This window comes from Echinops telfairi, unplaced genomic scaffold (genome assembly GCF_000313985.2).
Source record: "Echinops telfairi isolate 266 unplaced genomic scaffold, ASM31398v2 ScPeMD7_2291;HRSCAF=2852, whole genome shotgun sequence".
In the NCBI taxonomy this organism is placed as follows: Eukaryota; Metazoa; Chordata; class Mammalia; order Afrosoricida; family Tenrecidae; genus Echinops; species Echinops telfairi.
Window position 1 is genome coordinate 9,309,665 of NW_022106189.1, and position 26,386 is coordinate 9,336,050.

Here is a 26,386-nt window from a genome sequence, read left to right on the forward strand (position 1 = left end):
GTCACTTTAAATTAGCCACACTCACTCCTAAGGTTACTCATAATATATCATAATTGCATTTGTCCTATCAAGTTTTGAAGTTGGAAGAAAGCCCTTTATTTGGGAAAAGCTGTTATCATGGCTGAATCACGGGAGAATGAATTTGAGGGCCTATGAAATAGAAGAGTACAGAAGTATCTTCAGTAAAATAATTGCACAGCAATATTTCAGAGCAGTTTAATTTTCTGGTGTGTTTTAATGTCCAATAAAGACTATATAAAAATGTCATTTATATAGAAACTCCAGCATTTTATTTTCTTGGTTATTCTAATAGATCAAATAAAACATACAGGATGATTAAAGTACACCTATCTGTATATATGCATATATATAATTTAAGTCTCTATATATTCAAGTATATATATGCATATATATATATATATATGTAGTCAAGCACTACAATTCATTTTTCATGCTACAGATCTGTGTAGTTACTGCTTGTCACACAGGAACAATAAAAGTGAATAAGAGTCCAGGAAAAGAAAACAGTTTTTTCCCCATCTGATCACAAAGCAAGAGAATCTTTCCAAGTCCTGTCTAGACATTTCCCTTTCTTTTTTTCTTTTCTTTTTAAGGTCCTGAGATGGTTTGACAGGGACATATGAGACCCCTGGGGATTTAGGAAGTAAGAGGCAGTTTTAAATCCACTTGCTTTGTCTGCCATCTAGAATCAATCCCAAGCATGCCAAGAGGCAAAGTGGTGTGGACTGGACAAGGCAGGGGAAATCATCTCTGTACTAGCTCAGCCTGCGATCGGTGGGGTGGGAAGAAGGATGGGTCAGGGCTGTCTCCTGAAGGGTTAGCCTTCCTCCTGCAGACTCAACTTACTCTTCACACACATCCTCCTCCTCTACATCATAAGATATGACCCCCATAGGGCGTGTTATCTGATTTTGTTTTCTGCTGCTAGTAACATCGCAAATGCAGAATCTGGATTCTCAGCTAGGACTTCAGGTTTGTCAAATTCAGCCACCTGAAAGTCAGAGAAGAAGAGCAAAAGTTGTCAGAAAATGTCCACCCACCGTAATGAAGACCAAACCATACGACACCTCCAGGGAGGGGGACCAACAGATCCTCTTTCACCTTTCCATTTTCCATGACCAGGACACGGTCGCAATTGAGAACTGTATTTAAGCGATGGGCAATGGTTAGCACGGTGCAGCCTTTGAAGGAATCTTTGATGGTACTCTGAACAAGGGTATCTGTCTTGGAGTCCATGGAGGCAGTAGCTTCATCAAGGAGAATGATCTGTTGAGGGGGAGATGGTGTAAAAGTTACACCAAGCCAATGCAGTACCCAGAGGGATGTTTATAGCTTTAGTTACATCCATTTTAAAAGAAAAGATCCCCGGAGGTGCAGAGATTAAAGCACTCTACTGGGAATTAAAAGACCAGCAGTTTGAACCCATCAGTCACTTCACAGAAGACCATTACAATCTGATTCCTTAAAGATTACAACCTTGGAAACAGTAGAGGCAGTTCTACTCTGCTTTATTACTGGGTCACTGTGAGTCTGCATCAACTTGACAACAGTGGGTTTGGTTTAGCAGTTTACTTACAAATAAGAAAGGCTGAAAAGTAATGAGCTAAGCATTCATTTCAAGAAATTAGAAGGGGAAAAAATAAGTCACGCTATCCCACCTTCATTTCCTTCAAAGAGACCTCCTGGAAGAACAAGGTTATACATTTTTACTTTTCAGTTAGTTTAAGTGGTTTAGTCTAACCCTATATACTGGAAGAAACAATTCGTCTGCAAGCTTTATCCTCAGTGCTACCAAGGTTTATGTAGAACAACAGGAGAGATCCGAATGGTACTTCCATTCGTCTCCTATGGCCACTGCAAAAAACTGTCGCTGACTTAGTGGCTTAAAACAACACAAACTTAGAGTAAAACCTGTAAGAACCAGAACTTGAGAGGCCTTCCTTGTTTGTATGGATCTCACACGTTTTCTGGATGCAGTCTTACCACTTTTCTATTAGTGGAACATATTTCGGTTTTCCTTCTTTGACAAGTTAACACTTTTGCAAGGCTTTTCTACATGACGCTACAATTCTGGAAGTAAGAAATTCAAAATTGGTGTAAAGGGGCTAAAACCAAGGAGTGAGCAGAGTCGCTCAAGGCAGTTTGTCGAGGCTCCTTGGCTTATAGGCTCCGCCTCGTTTTACTCTGACCTGTGTTTCCACTGTTACATCCCCTTCTCTCTGACTCTCCTTTCATAAGGCCCCTTGTGATTATACCTGAGAAATCCGAAGTAATCTCCCCATCAAGATCCTGAATCACACCTGAAAAGTCCCTTTTTCCATTCAAGGTGACGGACTCACAGGTGTCACCTCTTAATGTAGACATTCTGGGGAAGGCTATTGTTCTGAGCACCACAGGGCGAGTTAAAATTCAGGCCCAAATTCTTTTTGACTTTTACCATCTACAACATGCCAAAGTTTCTCAGCTGCTAAAGGGTTCATGCCATGTTATGAGCATAGAATCTTTGGTTTGTACCACTTAACCGTAGGGACTAAATGCTGGCTGGTTCCTCTCCTCCTGTCATTACCAAGCTTATGAACACGCAATGGGTTACCATGCAATGAGGATTCAGGGGGAGATTTTAAAAAGAAATATCAATCCTTTGCTGCAAACCAGTAAGGATGACTAAGTGACTAAGAAAAGCACACATTTTAAAATTCTCATAGCCTGACATTCTGGTCAGGCCACCGGGCCTTCAGTGTTCTGGGTACCATTTATCAGGCTTCAAGATTGTTCGCGGACAATGGGGAAAAGTTGAGAGGCGGATTTTTCAAGCTCAAACTACTTAGGAAAACAGAGAATACCTAAAATCAAGATCGCCATTGGGGGAGCTCAGAGGAAGAAGGTGCTATGGTAAATGGTTGTTATTTTTCAATTTTCACCCCCAAAACTCTGTCTTAAGAAAAAGTGATTGGTTTTTAAATGGCCCAATTGCTCTTTCTTTGCTGAAAGACAAATGTGTAGTTCTACCCCCTGGGTGGAGTGGCGCTGCGGGAGATCTCCAAAATTTGAGCAATCTATTTTCCGTGCTGGTTCCTTACTTTTGAATTACGGAGAAGTGCTCGGGCCATACAAAGCAGCTGACGTTCCCCTACTGAGAAGTTTTCTCCATTTTCTGTGACTTCTGCCTGTAATTTTTCGGGGAGTTTCATTATCTATAAAACACAGAAAATGCCACATTTATGCTGATGATCTATAAAATTGTCCTGCATTGCCTATATTGATTGCCCCCTTCCTCTTGCATTTAAAAGCTTGCTTTATTTTACTGTAGAAAAGAAAATGCAAAACAACAATCATTCCAATATTGCAAATAGGCACCAGGGAAAGACCAAGGAGTAGGCGGACAGTAATAATTTAAAATCTCAGTATGATTCATAGAACCCTGCAGACATCCTGCCTAAGAGTACAAATCATGCACAAATCATCCACATATGGCTCCAAAGGACACACAAACAAGTGAAGACTGCTTTCAGGGCCCCTGTTTCCATGAAAAAAAAAATAGTAACGGGAGGGGCACATCGTCTGGTAAACACGGGAGAAGAATAGTTAGTCGTCAAGTCAAAGTGGCTTTGGGAATGTTCATTTGGTGTATAGACATGGGGTAAAACTCCTTCTGGGCTGGAGAGGTGTCCATACTCATCTGCTGATCCCCTCTGGAGCTGGGGCTCTTACAGGTCCAGGGTCCTCTTTCACCGATGGCTCAATAGACTCCAACTAGCCACAGTTAACACTGGACCCTGCCATCCATCCACCTTTCTGTGGCATCACTTGGGATAAGCAGGCGAGGCCACTGGCAAAGCAGTAGTACACACCATCTGTTCCAGAGTGAAATGGACTTGGATTTGGATCTCCTATCTGCCACCTTGCTGGTCAAAAGTGAGCAGGAGTTGAAGCGCTTACTGATGAAGATGAAGGATTGTAGCCTTCAGTACAGCTTCTAACTCAAGGTGAGCAAGACTAAAATCCTCACAACTGGATCAATAAGGTGACATCATGCTTAATGGAGAAAATGTTTAGGTTGTCAAGGATTTTTGTCTTACTTGGATCCACAATCAATGTTTATGGAAGTAGCAGTCAAGAGATCAAAAGATAAGTTGAAGTAGGTAAATCTGCTACACAAGACGTCTTTAGAGTATTGAAGAACAAGGATGTTACGTTGGGAACCAAGGTGTGCCTGACCCAAGCCATGGTATTCTCTACTGCATCATACGCATGTGAAAAATTGGACATTGAGTAAGGAAGGCCATAGAAGAATAGATGCATTTGAATTGTGGGGCTGGAGAAGAATACTGAAGTTCCACGGACTGCTAAAAGGACAAGCTGATCTGTATGGGAAGAAGTAAGTCAGAGTGCTCCTTTGAGGCAAGGACGGCAAGATTGCATCTTGCATACTTTGGACTTATTGTCAGGAGTAACCAGTCCCTGGAGGACATCATGTTTGGTAAAGTGGAGGGGTGGGGAAAAAGAGGAAGGCCCTTGATGAGATGGACGGACACAGTGGCTTCAACAATGGGCTCAGGCACAGGAATAATTGTGAGGGTGCTGCAGGACCAGGCAGTGTTTCGTTCTGCTATGCACAGGGTCGCTGTGGATTGGAGCTAACTCAATGTCACCTGACAACAACAACATTTGCCACTCACTAGTCTTGATAGTCTGGATAGGTTAGTTCCCTGTCTGGACCTTCATTTCTGCATCTTACAACTGGGGGGGGGGCAGCACTAACCTCAGAGGGTTCTAATAAAGATCAAGCATGATTAACATAGAGATCTCAGCTGAACCATCTCAAAGGCTGAATCAATGGTATCTATTGTTGCATTTCATAATAATGAGTAAATCAAGATCGTATGCATTAACTGCCTTAAATGGTGCCCAAAGCAAAACCTGGTCAAACCTGCTGGGATAAGTGCTTGTGAAATGAAAACCTGAGCCAGGTATCGAACACTATCTGGGAAGCCCCAGAAACATACTGTGTCTCTCATGAAAGTTCTCTCCAGAACCTGCCAAAGCATCTTGTCAGTGTGACTCTCAAAAGGATCCAAGTTGTACCTGCAATGAAGGAAAGAACAGGGGCTGCATTTCTGTGGCTGATAGTCTGGGGAGCACATTTTACGCAACACGTGAGGAGAGGAGACGTGGTATATAACAGCCCTGCAGCTTGACAAGTCGTGTCCTCTCAGGACAACAGCCCGTTAAACACTAACCTCAGCCTACAATAATGAGGACTCACAAGATCACGACCAAGCAGAAACCACAGAGGCATGCGCAATGCTGCCTCTTACAACTGGGGGGACACATCTGGACCTTTCCACTGTCATGTGCAGCAGAACAGGTTTTGCTTTTTGTTGTTAGCTGCTCAAGTTTCCCCTAATTCATGGGACACCATGACTATTGGGATGAAATTATCATAATACATAAGGTTTTCAGTGGCTGATTTTTGGAATTAGATCACTGGGTCTTTCTTCCTAGTCCATCTTGGTCTGGAAGCTCCTTTAAAACCTGCTCAGCATCATACCAGCATGCACGCTTCCACTGACAGATGGGTGGTGGTGGCACATGAAGTGCATTGGCTGGAAAAATCAAAACAAATCTCCTTCATGGAAGGAACCGCTGAACCATTACTGCCTCCATTGTGGATTTTACCTGGTACATATGCATCCCCTCTTGCTCTTTATGGAAAGAACAATTAAACCTGCCATTCTATTTACTCCACATTCGGAGTGATCTCGTGAGGTGCAAAAGGTGAATTGACAATTCATAGGATCTTGCAAAGGCTGGGCATGGAGAGTGGAATTCTAGAATTTCATGAATGCATATGGTACTTTTCATGCACGATTTCAAAGAGAGTTCTTCTACATTGTCTGGTACTTAAAGGGGGAAAAGTCGCTGCAGTAAACTAATTGAAAAACTGTAGAGCAAATATGAGGGTGGTGTCTTCTGATGGGAATTTCCATTTTAATTTAATTCTGCGGTTTTCCCTTTGTGGCCAGAGCTCGGATCTTGAATCCCCAGAAGTTGCAAGTCTAGTGTTCTTGTAATTCTTCACAGCTTGTTTCCTCTGTGACCAGCTGCCATTGAGTCAACTCAGACTTCAACCATGGAGAGTAGACGTGCGCATCACAGGGTTTCCTCCAGCAATTCTGCAGGAAATGGATTTCCAGGCTTTAGTCCAAGGTGCCTCAGAGAGGACTAGAACCTCCATTCTTTGGGTAGTAGACAGGCAGACTAACAGTTCACTCCTCAGTGGAAATTAATTAATGTGCTACCCAGCAGATGGCTGCTTAAGTAGGAGAACCATTCATTTAATGTACAAACTTGGGCACTTTTGAAAGGGGCCATTGCAAAATCAGATGGGACAGTGGAGCACAGGTATAAGCCAGGATTCTGGGAAAACCAGGACATCTGTTTGCCCTACATATAAGCATCTTGCTTATCATGTATTAATAATATAAATTATAACATATAAATAATGCTTGGAGCCCTGGCGCCTTATCCTTCCAGGCCACTTTCAGAATCTGACGTCCGCAGTGCTCATGAGCACCTTGGAATCTGCTTCCCTCAGATAAAAGAGCCCCAGGCCAGCCATGCCTTCACAGAGCTCCACCAGGAGCTTCACGTCCTTATGATTTCACTATACACACATAGGATTGCACAATGATAAAGAACAGCTACCTTACTGTACCTACAAACAGGACAGGATCCTGGGGAATCACAGTCAGCTTTGTTCTGAGGTCTTCCAGACCTATTGTACAAATATCCACTTCATCAATGAAGATGGTACCACTGGCTGGCTCCACCAGACGAAACAGGGCCATTCCTAAGGATGACTTTCCTGGGAACAATAAAAGCAAAAATGGCAAATCAAGCACCAACTTATATGTCCATCATATCCAGGCTTTTAATTAAGATAATTTTTATTCCAATAGAAGCAATGTTGTCTTCGAAGGCTGTGCAGACAAGCATTCCTCCCTGTAACGGCAGGAGCACCTGGCAGCTCTAGTGCACTTAACCTCACCACCACTGCAGGGGCCACTAGTACACCACTCATCCTCAGGGCCGTGTTAAGCAGGAACAATTCTCATTTAATTAATTCAAAATCTGATGTGTACTACTTCTAATGCTGTACACCCATTCAACCTGAAATACTAATTTACAGTAAAAAGATTTGAAATGGGAAAAAATAAACAAACATCCTCCACCACATACATGCATCACCCTCTGGTGGGACTTAATTAGCATATCCAGCAGGAATTCAAAAAATCGACAGAGAGACACAAAAGCAGAGCTAGTCCTTACCAGAACCTGTTCTTCCAACAATCCCAACCGTCTGCCCACTTTGGATGTTCAGGTTCAGCCCATTGAGAACAAGGGGAGTATTGTCCCTGTATCTCATCTGATAGTCTTTGAATGTTATCTCACCCTGGCTGGGCCAGTCCTTGGGACAGGCTTCCACTTTGAGGGGGTGAGTGCATTCAGGAACACAAGTCTGAAAAGCAAAATCATGTACGATAGATCAATACCATTCACTTTCTTACTCATTTCATTCATTCACTCATATACACAATTCTAGTCCTTGGAACTCACTGGTGGTGGACTAGACCAATAGGGACCCTGCACTCAAGGGACTCACACACCAGTGGGAAGTCAGATAATAAACAACAACAACCTTTTCAGAAATGAAGACCATAGAATAATATAATGGAGTATGACTTATAGGGTGGGTGGTACTGATAGTAACACGGGGTTCAAGGAAGGCTTCTATGGGAAAGTGGAATTCATGCTGAGGCCTGGACTAAGTGAAGATGCCAACTACAAGACTTAAAGCCAGTTGAAGCCTGCATGTTGTGGATGCTGAGCAGATTTCAATGGCGCTTCCAGGCTACGGTGGACTAGGAAGAAAGGCCTGGTGATCAGTCCTTTGGGCAATGTGTCACCATGACTCAGAGGCCAACTGGACAGGAGCTAACAACAACAACGTTCAGAACAAACTTGGGTGACTAGCGGAAGAAAAAAAAAGTTGTGTGGTTAGAGCTTTGTGAACAGAGTGATAGATGATTTAGAAAAATAGGCAAGTCACATGTCACACTGGGCTGGTGGCCTGGAAAAGTGTCTGCAGTGTGACGCTGAAGCTGAGTGACAATTCCAGACCAAGTCTTCAGATTTGCAGAATTCAATGATATATAATTCTGTATCTGTAAGAGCCATCAAGGGGCTGTTGGTAGAATTCTTTTCTTCCACTTGGGAGACTCGGGTTTTAATTCCTGGCCAATGCACCTTACATTAACCAGCTGCAATCTATTTGTCATTAGAGGCTTGTATATTGCTGATGCTGACAGGTTTGATATATAGACCTGGAAATGAAGGAAAAACCCCTGGATCACAGGAGTTCATTGCTCACAAGGTCACCATGAGTTAGAGGTCAATTGGACAGCAGCTAACAGAAGCACCAACAAAGAGTCACCATGGTCCTAAAATAGAAAGATGACAAGAAAGCAGGATTCTAAGTACAGAGTCTTCACAGTTCCATGAGAAAGGCATTAGCATCTCCTAAATGCCCAAGAAAGCTCAAGCCCAACTTAGACGTATAGCAGCTTGGCTGAGTTGAAAAAATAAGTCCTCCTCTTAAGTGATGAAGAAGCTCTTGTTAGTGACAAAAACTATGGGGGCTGGCTATCTCAAATCTCTGCTTAATAATCAACCTTGATGAACTAAGAAAATAATTGTATCCCTAGAGAGTATTTCTAACTCAGATTCAGAATTAAGAATAAAAGCTGCCAGACTGTAACAGTAGTATAGACGGAGCACTTACAAAATCTGCATGCTAGGAATCTTAACTATTTGCAATAATAAGAAAATTTGGGATTGTGATTCTAAATTAAACTATATAAATAATCTAGGTAAATAATGATAGACTTAAGCCTGTTTTAAGTTGAAAGCTTACTGTTTATATACAGCCTTGGAATATTGATGAAAGCATAAAGCTCACCATATTTCAAAGCTTAATTTATTAGATTTGTACAATCTCAGTAGAGTTTGTTTGTTAAATCAGATAATTGAGGAACCTAAAAAGGAAATTAAAAGTATTACATTTTAAACGCAGTTTAAAATATATGAAAGTAGTTAATTAAGTTTATAGATGGAGGTAAACATTATTCAGAGGCCCTTAAATATACTTGCTACAATTGGCTAGACTGCTTTGCAAATAATAGTAGAATGTATGAGCTGAGCATGAAAGTTTATAGAAAAGAATTAAACTTATTTAAAATTTACAATTTCAGTAAGTCAAATAAGAATTTTTAGAGACTGAAGTAAGTCATTGAATTGTCTTTCTGTGTACCAAAAATTGCTGTCGAAGAAAAGTTGATTAAAAAGAAACTCGTCTTCAATGATAAGAACTTCAGATTGTCATGTGAAGAATTCTTAAGAAGAAAAGTGATGTGGTCACACTATTAATTTTTTATTTTAAAGATCCCTTTCACCTATAAAAATGCCAAATATTTGCATAAATTCTGCATGGTAAGTTGTGCCCCCTTTCTCATAGCCCAATTCCTTACTGAAATATACTCTCTGAGCAGCTCCACGGAGGTGAACTTGGCTTGGGTCTCCGTTCCTGTGCGCACACACACTTGGAGCAGTCCACTGAGCTGTGGAAAAGGAACGAACAGTCACAATTAGTGTGTTCCACTATTCTTCCTTCAGAGGCCCTGAGTGCTTGTTTACACACTTAGCTATTGACCCGAAGGTGGGCCATTTGTGTCTCAGAAGAAAATCCTCGTCATCTGCTTCCAAAAGATCACTGCCCCTGCAAGCCCTATGGGGGGCAGTTCTCAGGAATTGGGATCACTCAATGGCCACTGGTTTGGCTTCCCCCTTTCCTGAACAACCAACACTCAGGAATTCCCCGAGTCTCTGCCCTGCCTCCCTCAGATCCACATGTAAAAGAGGCCTGCATCCCAGCCAAGCTCCCAGAAGTTAAGCTATTCCTGTTGGGATGTTTTGCCTTTAAACACTTCCTTTGTATTTAGAAACAAATGATAATTACATTTTTTCCTGGCACTCCAGATGGTGAGAATCATCCCACCACAACACCACTTGATCACATGCCTCTTTGTTTGAGCGGTGGGCAACTGCTGTCAGGCTGGAATTCTTCCAGGGAGCCACAGAACTGCTGGGTGCCGGCCCCTTGCTGCCACCTGGTGGGGCCCTGCGCCTCTTCACCCTCCCCTCTCAGCCCCGCCAGGAGCCAAGGAGCCACTGAAAACCCATTCACCGCAGATGCTCAGAGCTGAAAGAGCAGAATACCAACAAGGCCATTTACTTGCCTTAAAAATGAGGGAGCCAAGGCTCAGACTGGGACCTCCAGAAACCAACCCTGAGATTTCCGTGCAAGTAGTTTATTAGGGCAGTGTCTGGGTGAAATGGATGCTGTCCCCCACCCCACTCCAAAAGGCTCTGTCCACATCCAAGTCTTCAGAACTTGTGAATGTAGCCTTGCATGGAAAAACAGTCACAACTATGACTAAGGATTTTGTGAAGGAATCATTCTGGATTACATACATCATACTGAATGACATCATGTCAATGTCAACTCATAGCAACCCTGTAGGACAGAACAGAACCGTGCCCCCAGGGTTTCTGAGACTGTAAAACTCTATAGAGCACATGGCTTCATGCTTTTTCGATGACGCTGCCAGGGAACTCAAATCACTGACATTTCCAGTTAGCAGTCCCAAACTTAGCCCACCGTACTCCTAGGTCTCCTCGAATTACCTACTTTGGCCCTAGGTCAAATGGTAAGTGTTCCCCTTACAAGAGAGGAGAGAGGACACTGAGATGAGGGAAAGACAGCAGAGAACAGAGCAATGTGTCTGCGAGCCAAGGAATGCCAAGGTGACCTCCCCACAGCCACAGGAAGTTGGAAGGGCCAAGAAGACTCTGACTCACTCTTCAGAGGGGTCCTTGAGTTCAGACTTCTAACCTTCAGAATTGTGCTGGTGGTGAAGTGGGTCTGACCAGGGCTGCAGAATTGGGCGGTGCCAGGCATCCTTATTGGAGTGACCTGGTCCTGGGAGTGGACCAGATGAGCCCGTGGATGAGCAAGCGCAGCCCGCGCACCTTCTACCAGGTCCGGGGCACCAAGGGCATCCGCGTGCATGCACCGGCCACAAGTTTGTGGTCATCAAGGTTCCCAAGTTCATGATCGCAGACCTGAGGGGCTTCAAGCTCAAGGCCTGTGTAAATTACTGCGTCCAGGAGGGCCCTGACATCCCCTGACGGGCTAAGGAGCTCTTCCTGCAAACGGCCACCCCCCACCCCCCATGATGGTAAAAGAACATCCAGAGAACCTGGAGAAGAATGGTTTTGAGCCTACACAGGAAGGGAAGCTCTTCCAGCTGTATCCCAAGAATTTCCTGCAGTAGGCAGGCAAAGGCAGCATTAGAATCACGGGAGACCTTTGGAAAACGTCGATAAAGCCGCTCTCTAAGTGTTTGTACCTTGTGAAGTGAGAAAACATGACTACCAGGTTTCGGGTAGTGACCTGGGTGGGCCCTTGCTCTGAAAGCAGCTCTGTGGAGGTGGACAAAGTGTCCCCCCAAAAAATGGTTTGGGGAAGAACGCTAAAGGGGGGAACAGAATTTCCAATGCGGATTCATCCATTCCACCCATTACCCACCCCCTCCCACAATTCCTCAACACAAGGTTTTCCAAGTAACTGATTTTTAAAGTCAGATCATCTAACTGTTCTTTCTGAGGCAAATCTAACAGAAGAGGCCAAACTGACTATTCGTGTAATTTGTGCTCCTATTAGGGTTGGGCTATGGGTCACAACCAACTCAATGACCCCAACCACATTGTTTTATTCATGGTCTCTCCCACCTTTAACACTTATTAATCAGCCCTTATGTCAAACTTCCTACTTCTGAAAGGAGGACCCAGACATTTTTTTATTTAAATAAAAGGTCATCAGCTGGGACATAAAAAAGAACTATGATAGAATAAATTTGTCATTTTATTCCACCAAGTTTGTGGCAATTTGTTACAGCTGTCCTGGGAAAACGATGTGCCCAGAAAGGATCAGCAGAGGGTGCGAGGAGAAAGGCAGAGAAGACAAAGCAGCCAATCTAGAGTGTGTTCAAGAGCAGGTTATTGCTGTGGGAAAGCAGAGTTCACCCCATCAAGACCTCTGTGAGAGTATATGAAGCACACCTTGGAGTTGTCCCCATGTACTGGTGAAGGGGCTGGCATATGTATGTATGTACACACACACACACACACACACACACTACAGTCTAGGAAGCCCACAGGGGAAATCTCACCATATCCTATAGGGTCACCAAGAGTTAGAGTTGAATTGATGACAGTTAGTATATAGATTATCTATAGATATATAGATATATAGATATAGATATAGATATCCATATATATTAAGGTGACCAGATTTTAATATTAGTACACCATTGATAAAACTCACATCCTGGCGAAATAGCCACATGGCAGTCGAAAACCATATACCCTAGCTTGTCATGCATTCTTTCCAAAAATCGAGACTTTTTAAAAATGCCGCTGGATGGGGGAAAAATTGTTAAAATTTGGGACTGTCCTGCCAAAAGCGGGACGCTGGTCACCTTGATCTATATATACATTGCTGGTAGTGAGTACTCCACCTAGCCCCAATCTACCCTGAGCTTGGATTAAGCACCCTCCATGGCAATAAGGAGCCAGCTGGCCTGCCCTGGAATGATGAGTGCTGAGGGCATACGGGTGGGGCATCAACAGCTTCTGACTTCTTCACGAAGTGAGCTACAGGCAGGATCAAGCCTTCTCTTCTCCCAATAGTAACAGACTCTCGTTGTCTCAGGCACCGGGCACTATTGGAAAGGCTGGTTCCCCAGAGGTGAGCATGACAGATACTCTGCACTCATACAGCTTACAACCTACAGGGCTGATAGACTAAATAGTCAATAAACTATAAACAAGGCAATTTCAGGGAATGATAGGAATAATAAAAAGCCAATGAAACAGGATATGAGCGGAGGGGTGGGGGTGGGGCACTGTGGTGATTAGTGAAACTATTGTATGAGAAGATGGCATTTGAACCTCCAGCATTTCCAACACCAGCAGGGTCACCCAGGTGGACAGGTTTCAGCAGAGTGTCCAGACTAACCCAGACCATTAAGAAAGAGTGGGAAATCTGCTTTTCAAAATTAGTCAATGAGAACCTCATGGACCACAACAGAATATTGTCTGCTATGGTTCTGAGGGATTAGCCTCCTAAATTGAGAGCTAGTAACCAGCAGCCACAACAATGTACTCAAATATGTTAACCATCACGGATGATATAGGACCAGGCAATTTTTTGTTTGGATGTGCATGGTGGTGTCATGGGTTGGAGGCAATTCAACAACAAACGACACCCACAACAAATATATGGTAAAAAGCTTACCAAGAATAGCTTAGCATTTTAAAAATCTCTAGGTGGAAAAAAAAAAAACTCTAGTTGGCTGAGAGTAAGCTTAACAGAATGGAGACCGTGAGGCCTGAGCAGAGTGTGTGTGTTTGTGTGTGGGGATGAGGAGAGAGACCCCTGTGCAGGTGGGTGGTGTGGAGGCCTTCCCTCAGCAGGCTTCACTTGCTGCATTGCTGCTTAACATATCTCAGTTTCTATTTTTCTTAAGAGTCATGGTTTTGTGGGTATTTTGTTCCACCAAGAGAATATTTGGCCATTGTAATGAACTTATGTCCCCACAAAATTTATGTTGAAATCCTAACCCCTGTGAATATGATTTTATCTAAAAAGATCACCTTTGAAGATGTTATCAATTAAATTATTATGAGGTTATACTGGAATAGGGTGAAACCTAATCCCATCTGAGTGGTTTCCTATAAGAGGAAAGAAACAAAGAGATACAAAAGTAAAAGGGCCATGTAATGACAGCATTATGTCGCAGATGCAAAGCAAAGAATGCCTAGGATTGTCAGAAACTGGGAGAGACAAGAAAGATCTCTCCCTAGAGCCATCAGAGAGAAGATGGCCTAGCCAAAACCTTACATTTGGACTGCTACCTCCAGATGATGTACTATGCCGGGAATGACACAACGAGATGGAATGATATTGCATTCATCTTCCAAAGTGATGTTTCAATATCTTTCTTGAAGTACAATGCTATTTATGTTAGGATAAAATCTACCCATATACAAGGAAATCCGATCAATACAAGTATTCCAAGTTATGTATGCATCAACCACTAAAGCTAGTGATGCAGACACTGAAAACTTCTATCAGCGTCTTCAGTCTGAACTTGATCAAACATGCAATCAAGCTGCATTGATCATGATTGGTAATTGGAACGTAAAAGTTGGAAACAAAGAGGAAGGAACAGTAGTTGAAAAATATGGGCTTTGTAATAAAAGCAAAGTGGGAGATCATGATAGAATTTTGTAAGGCCGATGACATTTTCATTGCAAGTACTTTTCTATGAAACACAAGAAATCAAATTGAGTACATCTGTGGGAAGAAATGGTGGAGAAGCTCAATATCAGCAACTAAAACCAGGCCAGGGGCTAACAATGGAACAGGCCACTAGTTGCTCATATGTAAATTCAGGTTGAAGTTGAAGAAAATTATAACAAATCCGGGAGAGCCAAAATATAACCTTGAGCATATCCCACCAAATTGTGAGAACATCTAAAGAACAAATTTGCCACAACTGCGGGATGACATCAAGAACATAATCCATGAAGAAAGAAAAGGCCATTAAAAAGACAGGAAAGAAAGAAAAGTGGTTGTCAGAAGAGAATCTGCAACTTGCTCTTTTGTTTTGTTTTTTAAAGCTGAGAAAAAATTACATAAAATATTATTGGACAAAAGTGCAGAAAAATAAAGAAACAAACTATGCAAAGCAAATATATCTTTTAAACAATCTAATTAACACTTCTTCCCCTCACAGCTTCTACATGTGTAATTCAGTGCCATTGATTATACTCTTTGAGTTGTACAACCATTATTGGTATCCTTTTCCAAATTATTCCACCACCACTCGTTCTTCATCCATGGTAACCATTGCTCAAGTTTGTTTATTTCTTTTTTTTGTTTTTGTACTTTTCTTCATACAAAATTCACATACCATATAATTCCCTGGTTCAATCACTTTTTAAAAGAGTTGTATATACATCGTCACAAGATGTGGGAAATGGATAAATTTCTACAAATACATTATCTAAATTACAGAATGATGTAGAAAATCTCAACAAACCTGTAATATGAGAAGTAGATCTAAACATAAAATTAAAAAGCAAACAAAACCCAACATCAAAGAGTCCGGTCCGGATGGTCTCAATGGGGAATTCTATCAAACATTTAGTGAAGGCTTAATACCGACATTATATAAACTGTCCCACAATATACAAATAGACAATATACTACCAAACTCATTTTTTGAAGCAACTATAACTGCTATTTAAACCAGGCAAAGACATCACCAGAATTGAAAAATTACAGACCACTAACTCTAATGACTATAAATGCTAAAATCCCCAACAGAATTCAGCAAAGCATCAAAAAAATAATACATCACTATCAAGTGTTATTATTCATACCAAACATGCAAGGATGATTTAATATAGAAAAAATCAATATAATTTATCATATAAACAAAATAAAGGAGAAGAATCATATGATTATATCAATCAATGTAGAAAAGGCATTTGATAAAATTCAACATTCATTCCTGATAAAAACACTCAAAAAATAGGTATCAAAGGGAAAATTCTCAATATAATAATGGCCATGTATTTGAAACCTAGAGCCTGCATCTCACTGAACAGAGAGAAATTGAAATCATTTCCTCTTCGAACAGGAAGTAGGCAAGCTTGCCCTTTATTACCACTTTTACTTAATATTGCTCTGAAAGTTTAGCTAGAGCCAAAAGTTATAAAAAAAAATTAAAGGCAAGGAAGGAAAAAATTTCTTTATTTGTAGATCACAGAAGACCCCAAAGATTCAAACTAATTGAAAAATTTGGAAATGAGCAGGCTATAAAATCAACATACAAAAATCAGTTGTATATTAAGGATGATGATACTAAAAAAAGTATTAAAAGAACAATACCATTTACAATACCTACACAAAAGATAAAATATTAAGGAATAAATCTTACAAAAGAGAAACAAAAGACTTATACAAAGAAAACTGCAGAATACTCCTTCAAGAAACCAAAGGAAATTTACACAAATGAAATAAGCTCCCATGTTCCTGGATAGGCAGACTAAATATTGTGAAAAATATCAATATTACCAAAATTAATTTACAGATTCAATGCAGTTCTTATCTAACTCTCACCACAAGTTTTCAAAGAAATGGAAAATCTAATTACCAACTTTATATGGAAAGGAAAGAAACATAAGATAAATAAAAACACTATTAAAAAATGAAAACAAAGTAGAAGACTTTTTACTCTCAGAACTTAAAATCTACTTATAGCCCTGGTAATCAAATGAGGCTGGTGCTGGTATAATGATGGATAAGAAGACCAATGGATTAGAATCAAAAACTCAGAACTACAACCATAGCCATCTAATTTTTGATAAAGAACTAAAACACATCAATTGGACCAGTGGACACTGAAGAAGGAAGACTGAAGAAAAATCAATACTTTTGAACTATGATGTTGACAAAGAATATTGAAAGTACCATGGACTGCCAAAAGGGCGGGGGGGGGGGGGGGGGTGTCTTAGAAGAAGTACAGCCAGAAAGCTCCTTAGGAGAAAGGAACTTCTAAGTCTCACATACTTTGAACATGTTATCAGGAGAGACCAGTCCCTGGAGAAGGACATCATGCTTGCTAGAGAGTCCGTGAAAAAGAGGGTGGCCCTCAGCAAGCTGGGTGGACACAGTCACTGAAACAATGGACTCAACCCTAAGAACAGTTGTGAGGATGGGGCTGGGGGGGTTCATTCTGTTGTGCATAGGCCGGAACCAACTTGACACCTACAAATTCCAGAACTGTGAGACAAAAGTGTTCTCTTCTTTCAAGAATCCCAATTTGGGGTATTTTGTTATAGCAGATCTAAAATGTCTACAGAAACATTTTTATTATTACAAAGGGGTGTGTGTGTAGAGGGCTACTGGGATCTAGTGGGTGAACGTAGGAATGTTACTAAACATCCAACAATCCATAGGACAGTAAAATCCACAGTATTTTACAAAAAGGATTACCAAGCCCAAATGTCAATAAGGCAAAATTTAAGAAATTATCTTAGAATATCGAAGATCCTCCAGCCCACAGCCTACAAAGCCCCATGCATTCTATTCCTCCCAACCCCTCAGATTTTATTTCTGCAACTCTGCTCAAGCCATATGGACTTCTGCATTCCTCAAATACACCAAGTTCATGCCTGTCCCTGAGCTTTCCCTGGTCTTTCTGCTTGAAACACTCCCCCTTCAGGTCTTCCTTGGGTCATCATTTATCATTAAGATTTTACTTAGAAGTTACCTCTGTAAGAGGCCTCCTCTGATTATTGAATTTAAAGTTGCCCTTACCTCACCCACTGCCTGCCACAGTGCCCAGCTATATTGTCTCCATGGTACTTGTCCACTTTCTGAGACCATCTCATTTGTTTCTGCTGTTGCTTACTCCTTCTCCTTGATGTAATGTAAACTCCCTGGGGGCAGAGGACTTGTCCAGCTTGTTCTCTTTGAATCCACAGCAGCCAGTGTAATGCTTGGCTCATGGTAGGAGTTCAGTGGCTATCTGGTGAATGAATGAGTAAACTCTAACCATAAGAATCATTTCTGTCTGTCGTTCAGATGTGTGTGTGTGTGTGTGTGTGTGTGTGTGTGTGTGTTTGAATATCACAGTTAAACACACATCTACTTGGCAAGAGCTTAGCAGTTTGAACACACCCAGAGATGTTTCAGAAGCGAGGGGTGGCAATCTGCTTCCAAAAGATCACAGCCTTGAACATGCTAAGGAGCAGTCCTACTCTGCACCCATGTTGCTGGAATCAATTCAACAGCAATGATCAACAACAACGCAAGGATATTAGCTCCTTATAAGTCTGGGCTGTCTTCCTTGGGCTTAGAAATCCCATGATGGCACAGTGCTGGCCCCAATGAGTGCTTATTGTTCTATCCTCTATGATGTGTTGCACCCACTTTCTGCTCTGTGGGATTCCATACCAATTTCTCATCTAGGGAGTCTTCTCTACTCTCCAGCGAAGCTCTGAGTCTGATTTGGAGTTCTACCAAAGAATTAATGCTCAATAAAGTCAGCTGGAAAGAAAGCATTCCCATCGATCTCAATGTGTGCAAATTCTTCTCTGACCTTATAGGAATACTTGTAAATAATCTCAAGGCAAGTTGATAATATGCCCCTCAAACCATAACCTTTGTTGGGAAATGCTGTTATATTTGAACCAATTAGGGGAAAACATTTTATAATTCACTGGACGAGAATAAAAGAAAACACCCATTTTTGGGGAAGACTAGCTTTCCAAAGAAAATTCACTTTTCTTATTTAAGAAGTATGGTCAGAGTGCTTCTTACCTGAAATGAAGCTGGACCATGAAAAAGTCCTGCCTGGCCTCCCACCCACAGATATAAAGCTTTTCATTGGGAGTGACCTGGCAAGGTATATGTGAAATTCTTGGAGGAAATCCCAAGAATTCAACATAGTGCCCATCAAGAAACTAAAGACTTGAAAGAGAATAAAACAGGTAAACCCTGCGCTGGGGTGTGTGGTGTGTGTGGGGGTGTATCAGATACAAATCACAGAAAAAGAAACTAATATGCTCAGTGAGATTCAAAAACATTACATCCACTTAAATGAGGATAAATTGATTGTGGATTTAAAGAATAAAAAATTCAGAGAATAGGAAAGTTTATCAAAACAAATATATGATTGCTAAACTTAAAGTGCAAAAGAATGGTTGAATGACAAAATGAAGGGAAAATCCTAGAATAATTTCAAAGACAAGAAAATAAAAACTTTATAATAAAACAAACATCAGGATGGATGTGAGGGATTGGATATTCAACCAATATCCGTCACAAACAAAGAAAGCAGGGAAAGAGAACGAAATCGTGAAAACGAAGGGGAAAGGTTTTCAAGAGGATGAGGATTTTTACTTTTATCTGAAAGAAGACTATTGAATGGAATAAATCTGTTAAAAGAAAAAAACGCAACCCTTACATACTAACCTGAAATTTCAGAGCACCAAGGATAGGGATAACAAGGACAAAGCTTCCAACGAAGAAAGTATGAGGCATATAGATGGAATGAGATTCAGACAGTCATCAGACCCAGATGGCCTGGGTTTAAAGCATGACTTGCAAACACAACAGGTGTAAGATTTTGAACAAATTTCTCTTCATCTACAAAATGGGGGATTATAGCAGTACTAATTTCCTAAGAGTTTGTTGTGAGGATTAAATGAATTAATTTATGTAAAGGATTTAGAACAGCTCCTGGATCATAGTAAATACCATATATTTTCTCATTGTTATAAAAATTCAAAGAGAGTCAGTCATTATTTGCCTCTTTGTAATTCATTCATTTTTTTCTTTGTGGGGTGGCTGTATGATTTAGGGGTAGGGATGAGAATATAGCTCTGTGTTAGTCTGAGTACATTAGAGAAACAAATCCACAGAAATTCATGTATAAGAGAGAGTCTTATATAAAGGTTAAGTGCACATCAAGGAAGCACCCCAACCAAGTGCTATCCAAGCCCACAAGTCCAACATTAATCCATATGTCCAACACCAATCCACACAGTCCTCCTCCATCTCACAAAACAGACACAATGATGCCAACTGCAGGAGGAAAGCCAAATCAGTGAACATGTAAGCATCTCAGTGCTGGCAGGGGTCTCCACACAGCTGCTCCAGCACCCAGGGCTTCATCGGGGTAGAGCCATGCGGCTTCTACTTGGGGATGTCTTGCAGAAAGTGAGCCTTGTCAGTTGAAGCAGGAAACTGGGTAAGGCAGCTGCACCCTGGTCTGACCATCACAAAGCAAGAGACCCGAGAACTCAAAAGTCGAGGCTCACCAAGCCATTTATCCCTCCGCCCTACAATTAACTCCACATGTGTTTATCAGTCAGGTTGGTGAAATAAACTACTTCAAGCTCCATTCTTTGGCCAAAAAAAAAAAAAATCATTATAATACAATCAAATCCCTATTTAGCCTTGAAATGCCTAAGTTAATCCAATAAGAGTGAATCTTTCTTCCTGATCTAGACTCTGGAGACTTAGGGTCAACATTGTATGATGATGAAGAAAACTCTACTCTGACATGCATGGGATAACATGAGTTGGAATAAAATAAATAGTCATGGGTTTTGGGTTATGGATGGCACATCCAGACATGAGTGGAGCTCCCTAAAAATGAGGTCATCACTAGAGTAGGAAAAAGCCAAGAGTGTCATCAATAAATTAATTTGGAACCATGATCAAACTGTACTTGAAACCCACACATTGCCAGAATTTAAATATTATCCACTACCAAGCTCTACTTATTGTTTAAACCCATTTGAGATGTGGTTTCTGTTATAGCTAGCCAAGAGCATCCTCTCTGATATACTCTGTTTGTCAAAGCCTCCAAGCCAAGTCAAGCCCAACCTTACACCAAGTGTTACCTGGATGATGTAAGATAGTGACAAGCCTTTGGATGAAGCACTGATTGAGGAGAAGCTTAGGGTCACCAACAAGGCCACAATAAAGGTAACAATGTTCATGAGGACATCCATTCTCAGAGCAAACCATCGGAGAGCACAATTAAAGTAGAGAAGGTGGCTAGAGTTTTCATCATTAAGCATCTTAAACCTGAAATTAAGAAATCAAACGAAACAGGAGATTAGGTATGCTTCCACGTATTTAGTCTTAGGGCCCCTGGAGGGATAAGGCAAGGAAAAATTTTAACCAAAGAACCAAAAAATAGTAAATAATCAACGCTTACAAAAGTGAACATATATTCATGCTGTTTAGAATCTGTTACACTCATATTTGAATTTCAAACATGTTGAGAAATTCCCTGTGCCAGTAAAGTATGGATTCTGTCTTTTCCTAGAACTTTTCATTGAAACCTACAGCTAAGAACAAAATATGCAGAATACTTCACTCTTTAACTTAAAGGAATCCCTATCAATCACTCCCAAAGACTTGGCAGAATTAAAACTGCCCCCAAGATTCTACAAAAGGACAGGGGAGGGGTTGTGGACGAAGTCATTTTTAAAGAGAGTCAAGGTTAATGGCAGAAGAGGGGTGAAAAAGTGACTAACTTGTCACCCCTCACCCCCTACCACCTCCCATCCCTGAATCAGAGAGAAGAAAGTCAAGGCAATTAGTCAGGAGGAGTGTAAGCTGACATCTTATCCCTTCTGTATGTCCACTGGGCCAGAAAGTTCGCTGAGAAGAGAAAGCATGGAGATGGTGGCAGAGAATGCAGCCAGGGCCAGGGGCAAGTTTCACCCACTGGAGTTCCTTGCTCCCCAGATGGATGAGAGTCCCTACGTGGTATAAATGGGTAACACACCTGGCTGATCCCTGAAAGGGTAGTCATTTAAGTCCACCAGGGGCACATCAGAAGAAAGGTCTGGTGTTCAAAAGAAGCAGTCACTGAAAATCTGATGAAGAAAACTCCTCTGGCCCACATGGGATTACCAGGAGTCAGAATGAAATCAACATCAATTGCTTGGGAGGTTATGGAAGGCACACCCTGCCATCTCCTGCAGTTCCCAAGTTGGGAGTGCAGAGGGAAGATGATATGTGGAGCTGCAGTGTTGATGTGAACCTCCTGAGCAGGAGGAATCCCCCACATGGGAAGAATGCACAGTGATGAATACTACCAGGCAGACCTTGGCTGGATGGAAGACCCTTCAGATCTTATCTATGGGGCCATCTGTTGGCAGAGCTGTGGGGTTTTGCTAGTAATGGGCCTTCACCCTGCCACACCCCTTCTTCACAGTGAGCTGGAACAGCAGAAGGAGCTGCAAAAGGGAGAGAATGGCCAGGCAGGGGCCATCTCCTAACGATGTGTCTTTCCTGCTGCCTTTTCCATCCTGCACCAGAATTAGAGGACCAGGCTCGTGGGGGGGGGGGGGGCATGTTTGAAAGAACCAACCAGGTGTTTCCCCTCATCCAAATCCATACCCACCAACACAGCATTACTGCCTCGAGCCGCTGGGGAAATAGGGAGAGCCCTGACTTGAATATCAACCAACCACCATTAGCCATTGATTCTGACTCATGGCAGCACCTTGTGTTGTAGAGTGACACTGCACTCTACTGTTTTCAAGGTCATGACCTTTTGAAAGCATCTTGCTTAGTCTTCGTGCTGAGACTCCTCTGAGTGGGCTGGAACCACCAACTTTTCAGCTACCAGTGAAGCACCTAACCATTGATACCATCCAGGGAATCCTAACCAGTTGAGTTGGTTCTGATTCATGATGGCCCCATGTGCTGTCCAAGGATATGCTCCATAGAATTTTCCTGGTTGTGACTTTTCAAAAGCACACCATCAGCCTTTTTCTCCATAGCATCTCTGGGGGATTTGAACTACCAACTTTTCAGGTATTAGCCAAGCACATAGCAATTTTCACACCCAGGGATTCCTTGTGACGTGGCTATTAGATTGAAATTGTAATGGGACTGAACAGTTTGTCCAAGAGACATCAGATTAGGTAGATACTGAGGGTTCTGTTGACCTAGTGAGAAAAGAACTTCATCAGAACAACTGGTAGCAATTATTGGGGTGAAGAAAGGGACCCTAAAATATCCCAATATCTAATTCCCTAATGATTGAAGATTCCTTCACTGGCCCATTTGTCAACATCATCAGACATTGCAGCTGCATCCTGGAAGAATTCGGCCTGCCATGTGCCTCTGGTCTCTGTACTACCCTTCTCACTTCTGTTTCCATTCTAACCTATTTTCTCCAGAGCTTAGTCAGAATATTCATCCAAACACCATGATACCTCTATTACATAGCTATAAAGTCTGAAAACTCAACTGAAAGCTGAAGTGACTTAGAAGTCAGCCATGGTGTTATCTGTGTGGTTACTTAGACTGAGAGGAAACACAATCACTAGCCGGGATCAAACTGGAATTTGATCTCAATCTTTTTTTTTACTTCTATTTTTTATGCTATAGCATTTCTTGTCCAGTAGCAAAAGTAATACATGTCAGAAACCCAACTCCTCTGGGACATTTATTTATGTCACAGAAGAAAGTATTAAAAGAGGGTAAATCCCGTTATAGTTGCAGAGGGCCTGGCTCTTTCTGGAATTCACTTAGCAATCTTAGAGAAGCTGCAGGCAGGCAAAGCTCGAGACATGGGCAAGCAGATGAGTAGCGTCATGGGATAGGAGCCTTTTCCTCACAACTAGGGCATGGGAAAGATCTATGTGTGTGTGCAGGATTCCTGATGAGGTTCACATCAAACTAGCAACAAAATTAGCTCATGATTGAAGTAAAGATAAAGCTGTGATGCCAAGCCTATATTAAGATCATGGGTAGTGAAAATGTAAGGACAGCGTGAGAGAAAACTGGATGAAATTAGATTGAAACGTGTGTTAGTTTTTAGGAAAGAAAAGATAGAAAAGTAGAAACATCTCTGTGAGATAATCTGATATAAATTCAGCAAACTCCATTTCCCCCTCTTATGGATTAAGCTGGACTTTATTTCCCAGCCCCGCTTGCTGTTGATGAAGCCATGTAACGGACTTCTGGCCCAACATACAAAAGTGATGTGTGTCTCCAATGTTTGTTCCATAAAAACGGTTCAGAGCACCTTCCTCTTTCCCCCTTTCTTAGTTAGATGCAAGGGGTCCTAGAGGGGACTTTACAGCAAAACTGCAGATGGAAAGAGAAGTTGCATCTGAGTGTAGAACAGGACCCTCTATGGGCTCCCACTGCATTATGAATTGAGCAACAATAAAAACTTTATGTGTGTGATTTGTGTTCTTAGAATTTGGGGTTGCTGATTGTGTGTGCTCCGATTTTAAATTGTTAAGTAAAACAAAAAAAAATACTTAAGGAAAAGAAAGCCTTATGAATAGAGGAAAAAAGACAAGAGGGAATGTATTAATTTTCATTAATATTAAAAATAGTAATAGGATTTGGGCTTCAGGCCTATGAGTGGGTTTTTTTTACTTCTTTTTTCTACTTTTCCATATTTTCCTGAAGTGAATATACTTTACATTTATAGTGAAAGATAAAATATGTGAAACCTCATACTGAAACTGTCACTGAATGGCTCCCCTTATTCACTTCTTCAGAGGGCCCCTCCTAAATGCTAGGAAGCAAGACTCAGCATCCTAGAAGGTGCCTCTCCTCAGTTACTTCAGCTCTTCATCTAGGACCAGTCACCAGGGAGTCAGACTTCCCTTCTCAGAGCCAGAAATGGTACTTGTTGCGATGGCATCCTGTCCGTGGTTAGGCATCAAATGGGGAACCTTGCACCCAGGCGCTGCTAGGACTCACTTGTTGATGCAGTTTTCCTTTTTGTTATAGGCATGAATGATGCCCAGCCCTTGCATGGAGGAGGTGATATGGGAGAACCAGGGTGACCGGCTGATGTTCTCCACCTTCTTGAGCTCCTGGATTCCTCTGTGGAACACACTGCAGGAAAATCAAGAGGGGCTAAGAGGGACACAAAGTGGTGTTTTGGTGGGGCCACGTTTAACACATACACAGTAAAGTATTCAACCAGCACAAAGTTTAAGTCAGAGACATGCGTGTACCCACGAATTGGGCAAAATAAGTTGGCCACTATTTCCTCTAGATGGGTTGTGTAAGAGGTGGAGGTCAGAGAACTATAAGTCTACCAGCTCTTCATTTGTTCTCGTTTCTGAGTGCTTCTTGTCACATGAGCATCTTGCTTTGCAAAATATGATGCTTGTCTTATCATAAAATGAAGTCTAAATAAAAACCAACCAATGTTTGGTACCTAACCAATGGGATCCATCCCAATTCTGGAGGAAAACATGGTGTGTCAATTGCCAGCATGTGGTTTCTTAAAAGAACTTTCAAAGGTAACTTTGAACAAGCATCCTTCTAGCCTCAAGAGCTGCCTTTAGAGACAAACCCTATTAAGGCAGTTGCAACTGTCCTGTCATTTGGAGTTCCAGCACCCCTAGCCTATGTGATCAATGACCTCAGAAATGGACCTGGCCTCCAGATTTAACAGTTAAAATGAACCCAGGGAGGGGAGGGGAAAACCTCATTAGTTTAGAGCTTAAGTGAGTTGGAAAGATTTGCATAATCCCATCAGAGACAGCCTTGACCTGAATTGCCCTTACAACAAGAAAGGGAGCTGCAGAACAGAGGAAAAACAAATGTTTGCTCAGTAAACCAACAGCAGAAAAGGAGAGAACAGATGATAACACTGGCCAGATACCTGCAGGGAGGAGGAACGAGCACAAGCCCAAGGAAGCCACATGAAGGGATGACATCCAGGTCAGGCTTTATCTCCGTAATGACTGCCTTTGGTCATCACAGTAAACTCTTTGGGCTGGATATGAAGGCATGGGTCCTTCTTCAAGATTACCAAGGAGGCAGTGGGAGGCAGAGGTTAAGTGGCTCCTGCAGCCACTCCAATCCCCAGCCAGATGCCAAGGTTGCTGGAGCTCAGCTCTATACCCTCAGTGTATTCCCACATCCTCATTGTCCACTGCCCACTGGCACCATCCACAGGCTTGACTACAAACCTGAAATTTCTAAACCCAAACTTATCATCATCATTACCCAAACACCTTATCCTTCTGTATTACTTCTCTGTACGACCCTCCCCACTTATTCAGCTACTCACCTCACAAAACCACACCAGTAATGAAACCTCAATTATTTTGTGTTGATTAGAAAGTATTATTTACAAGCAAAGAAGTATTTTTTTAAATCCCAATTATTCTCGGTTGATTTGCTCGCTCCTCTCTCCTCTTCCTATGTCTGCTGCCTACATCTGGCCTACGTCATCATTTCTCTCAGATTCTATGTCTCAAGAGATGCTCATCCAATAGCTGTGCCAGATTTTTCTGCAGCTCCATCCATCCTCCATGCTGTAGCCAGAGCTGTTTCTCTAAAGCTCATATCTGAGGCTCCCTGGATTAAAACAAGCCCTGTGGACAGGTAGGAGTAAGTTCATGATGTGTGGGCTGAATCTTTTACAATTTAACAAGCTTTTTACGATCTTCCATGTAACCCAGAGCTGGGCACATCTGAGATAGCAATAATATTTTGTTGATTTCTGTGGACTCTCTGAACTTGTATAACATTGTGTTTCTTTTCTATTTTACAGTATATACTTAGTCATATCATCACAAGTGATCCTCACAA

At 41.8% G+C, this 26,386-nt stretch overlaps 1 protein-coding gene across 2 annotated transcripts in view; it reads right to left on the bottom strand.

The window, feature by feature from the left end:
• Positions 1-922: 922 nt before the first annotated feature.
• Positions 923-26,386, bottom strand: part of ABCC12 (ATP binding cassette subfamily C member 12) — a 95,483-nt gene continuing 70,019 nt past the window's right edge. For both annotated transcript variants that reach the window (XM_045293798.1, XM_004704692.2), the window contains 9 exons: positions 24,536-24,673; positions 20,692-20,878; positions 9,612-9,701; positions 7,354-7,543; positions 6,730-6,889; positions 5,028-5,106; positions 3,102-3,215; positions 1,123-1,287; positions 923-1,012 (listed from right to left, as the gene is read on the bottom strand). In XM_045293798.1, the coding sequence (XP_045149733.1) occupies positions 923-1,012; positions 1,123-1,287; positions 3,102-3,215; positions 5,028-5,106; positions 6,730-6,889; positions 7,354-7,543; positions 9,612-9,701; positions 20,692-20,878; positions 24,536-24,673 (1,213 nt within the window). The remainder of the gene's footprint in view (positions 1,013-1,122; positions 1,288-3,101; positions 3,216-5,027; positions 5,107-6,729; positions 6,890-7,353; positions 7,544-9,611; positions 9,702-20,691; positions 20,879-24,535; positions 24,674-26,386) is intronic.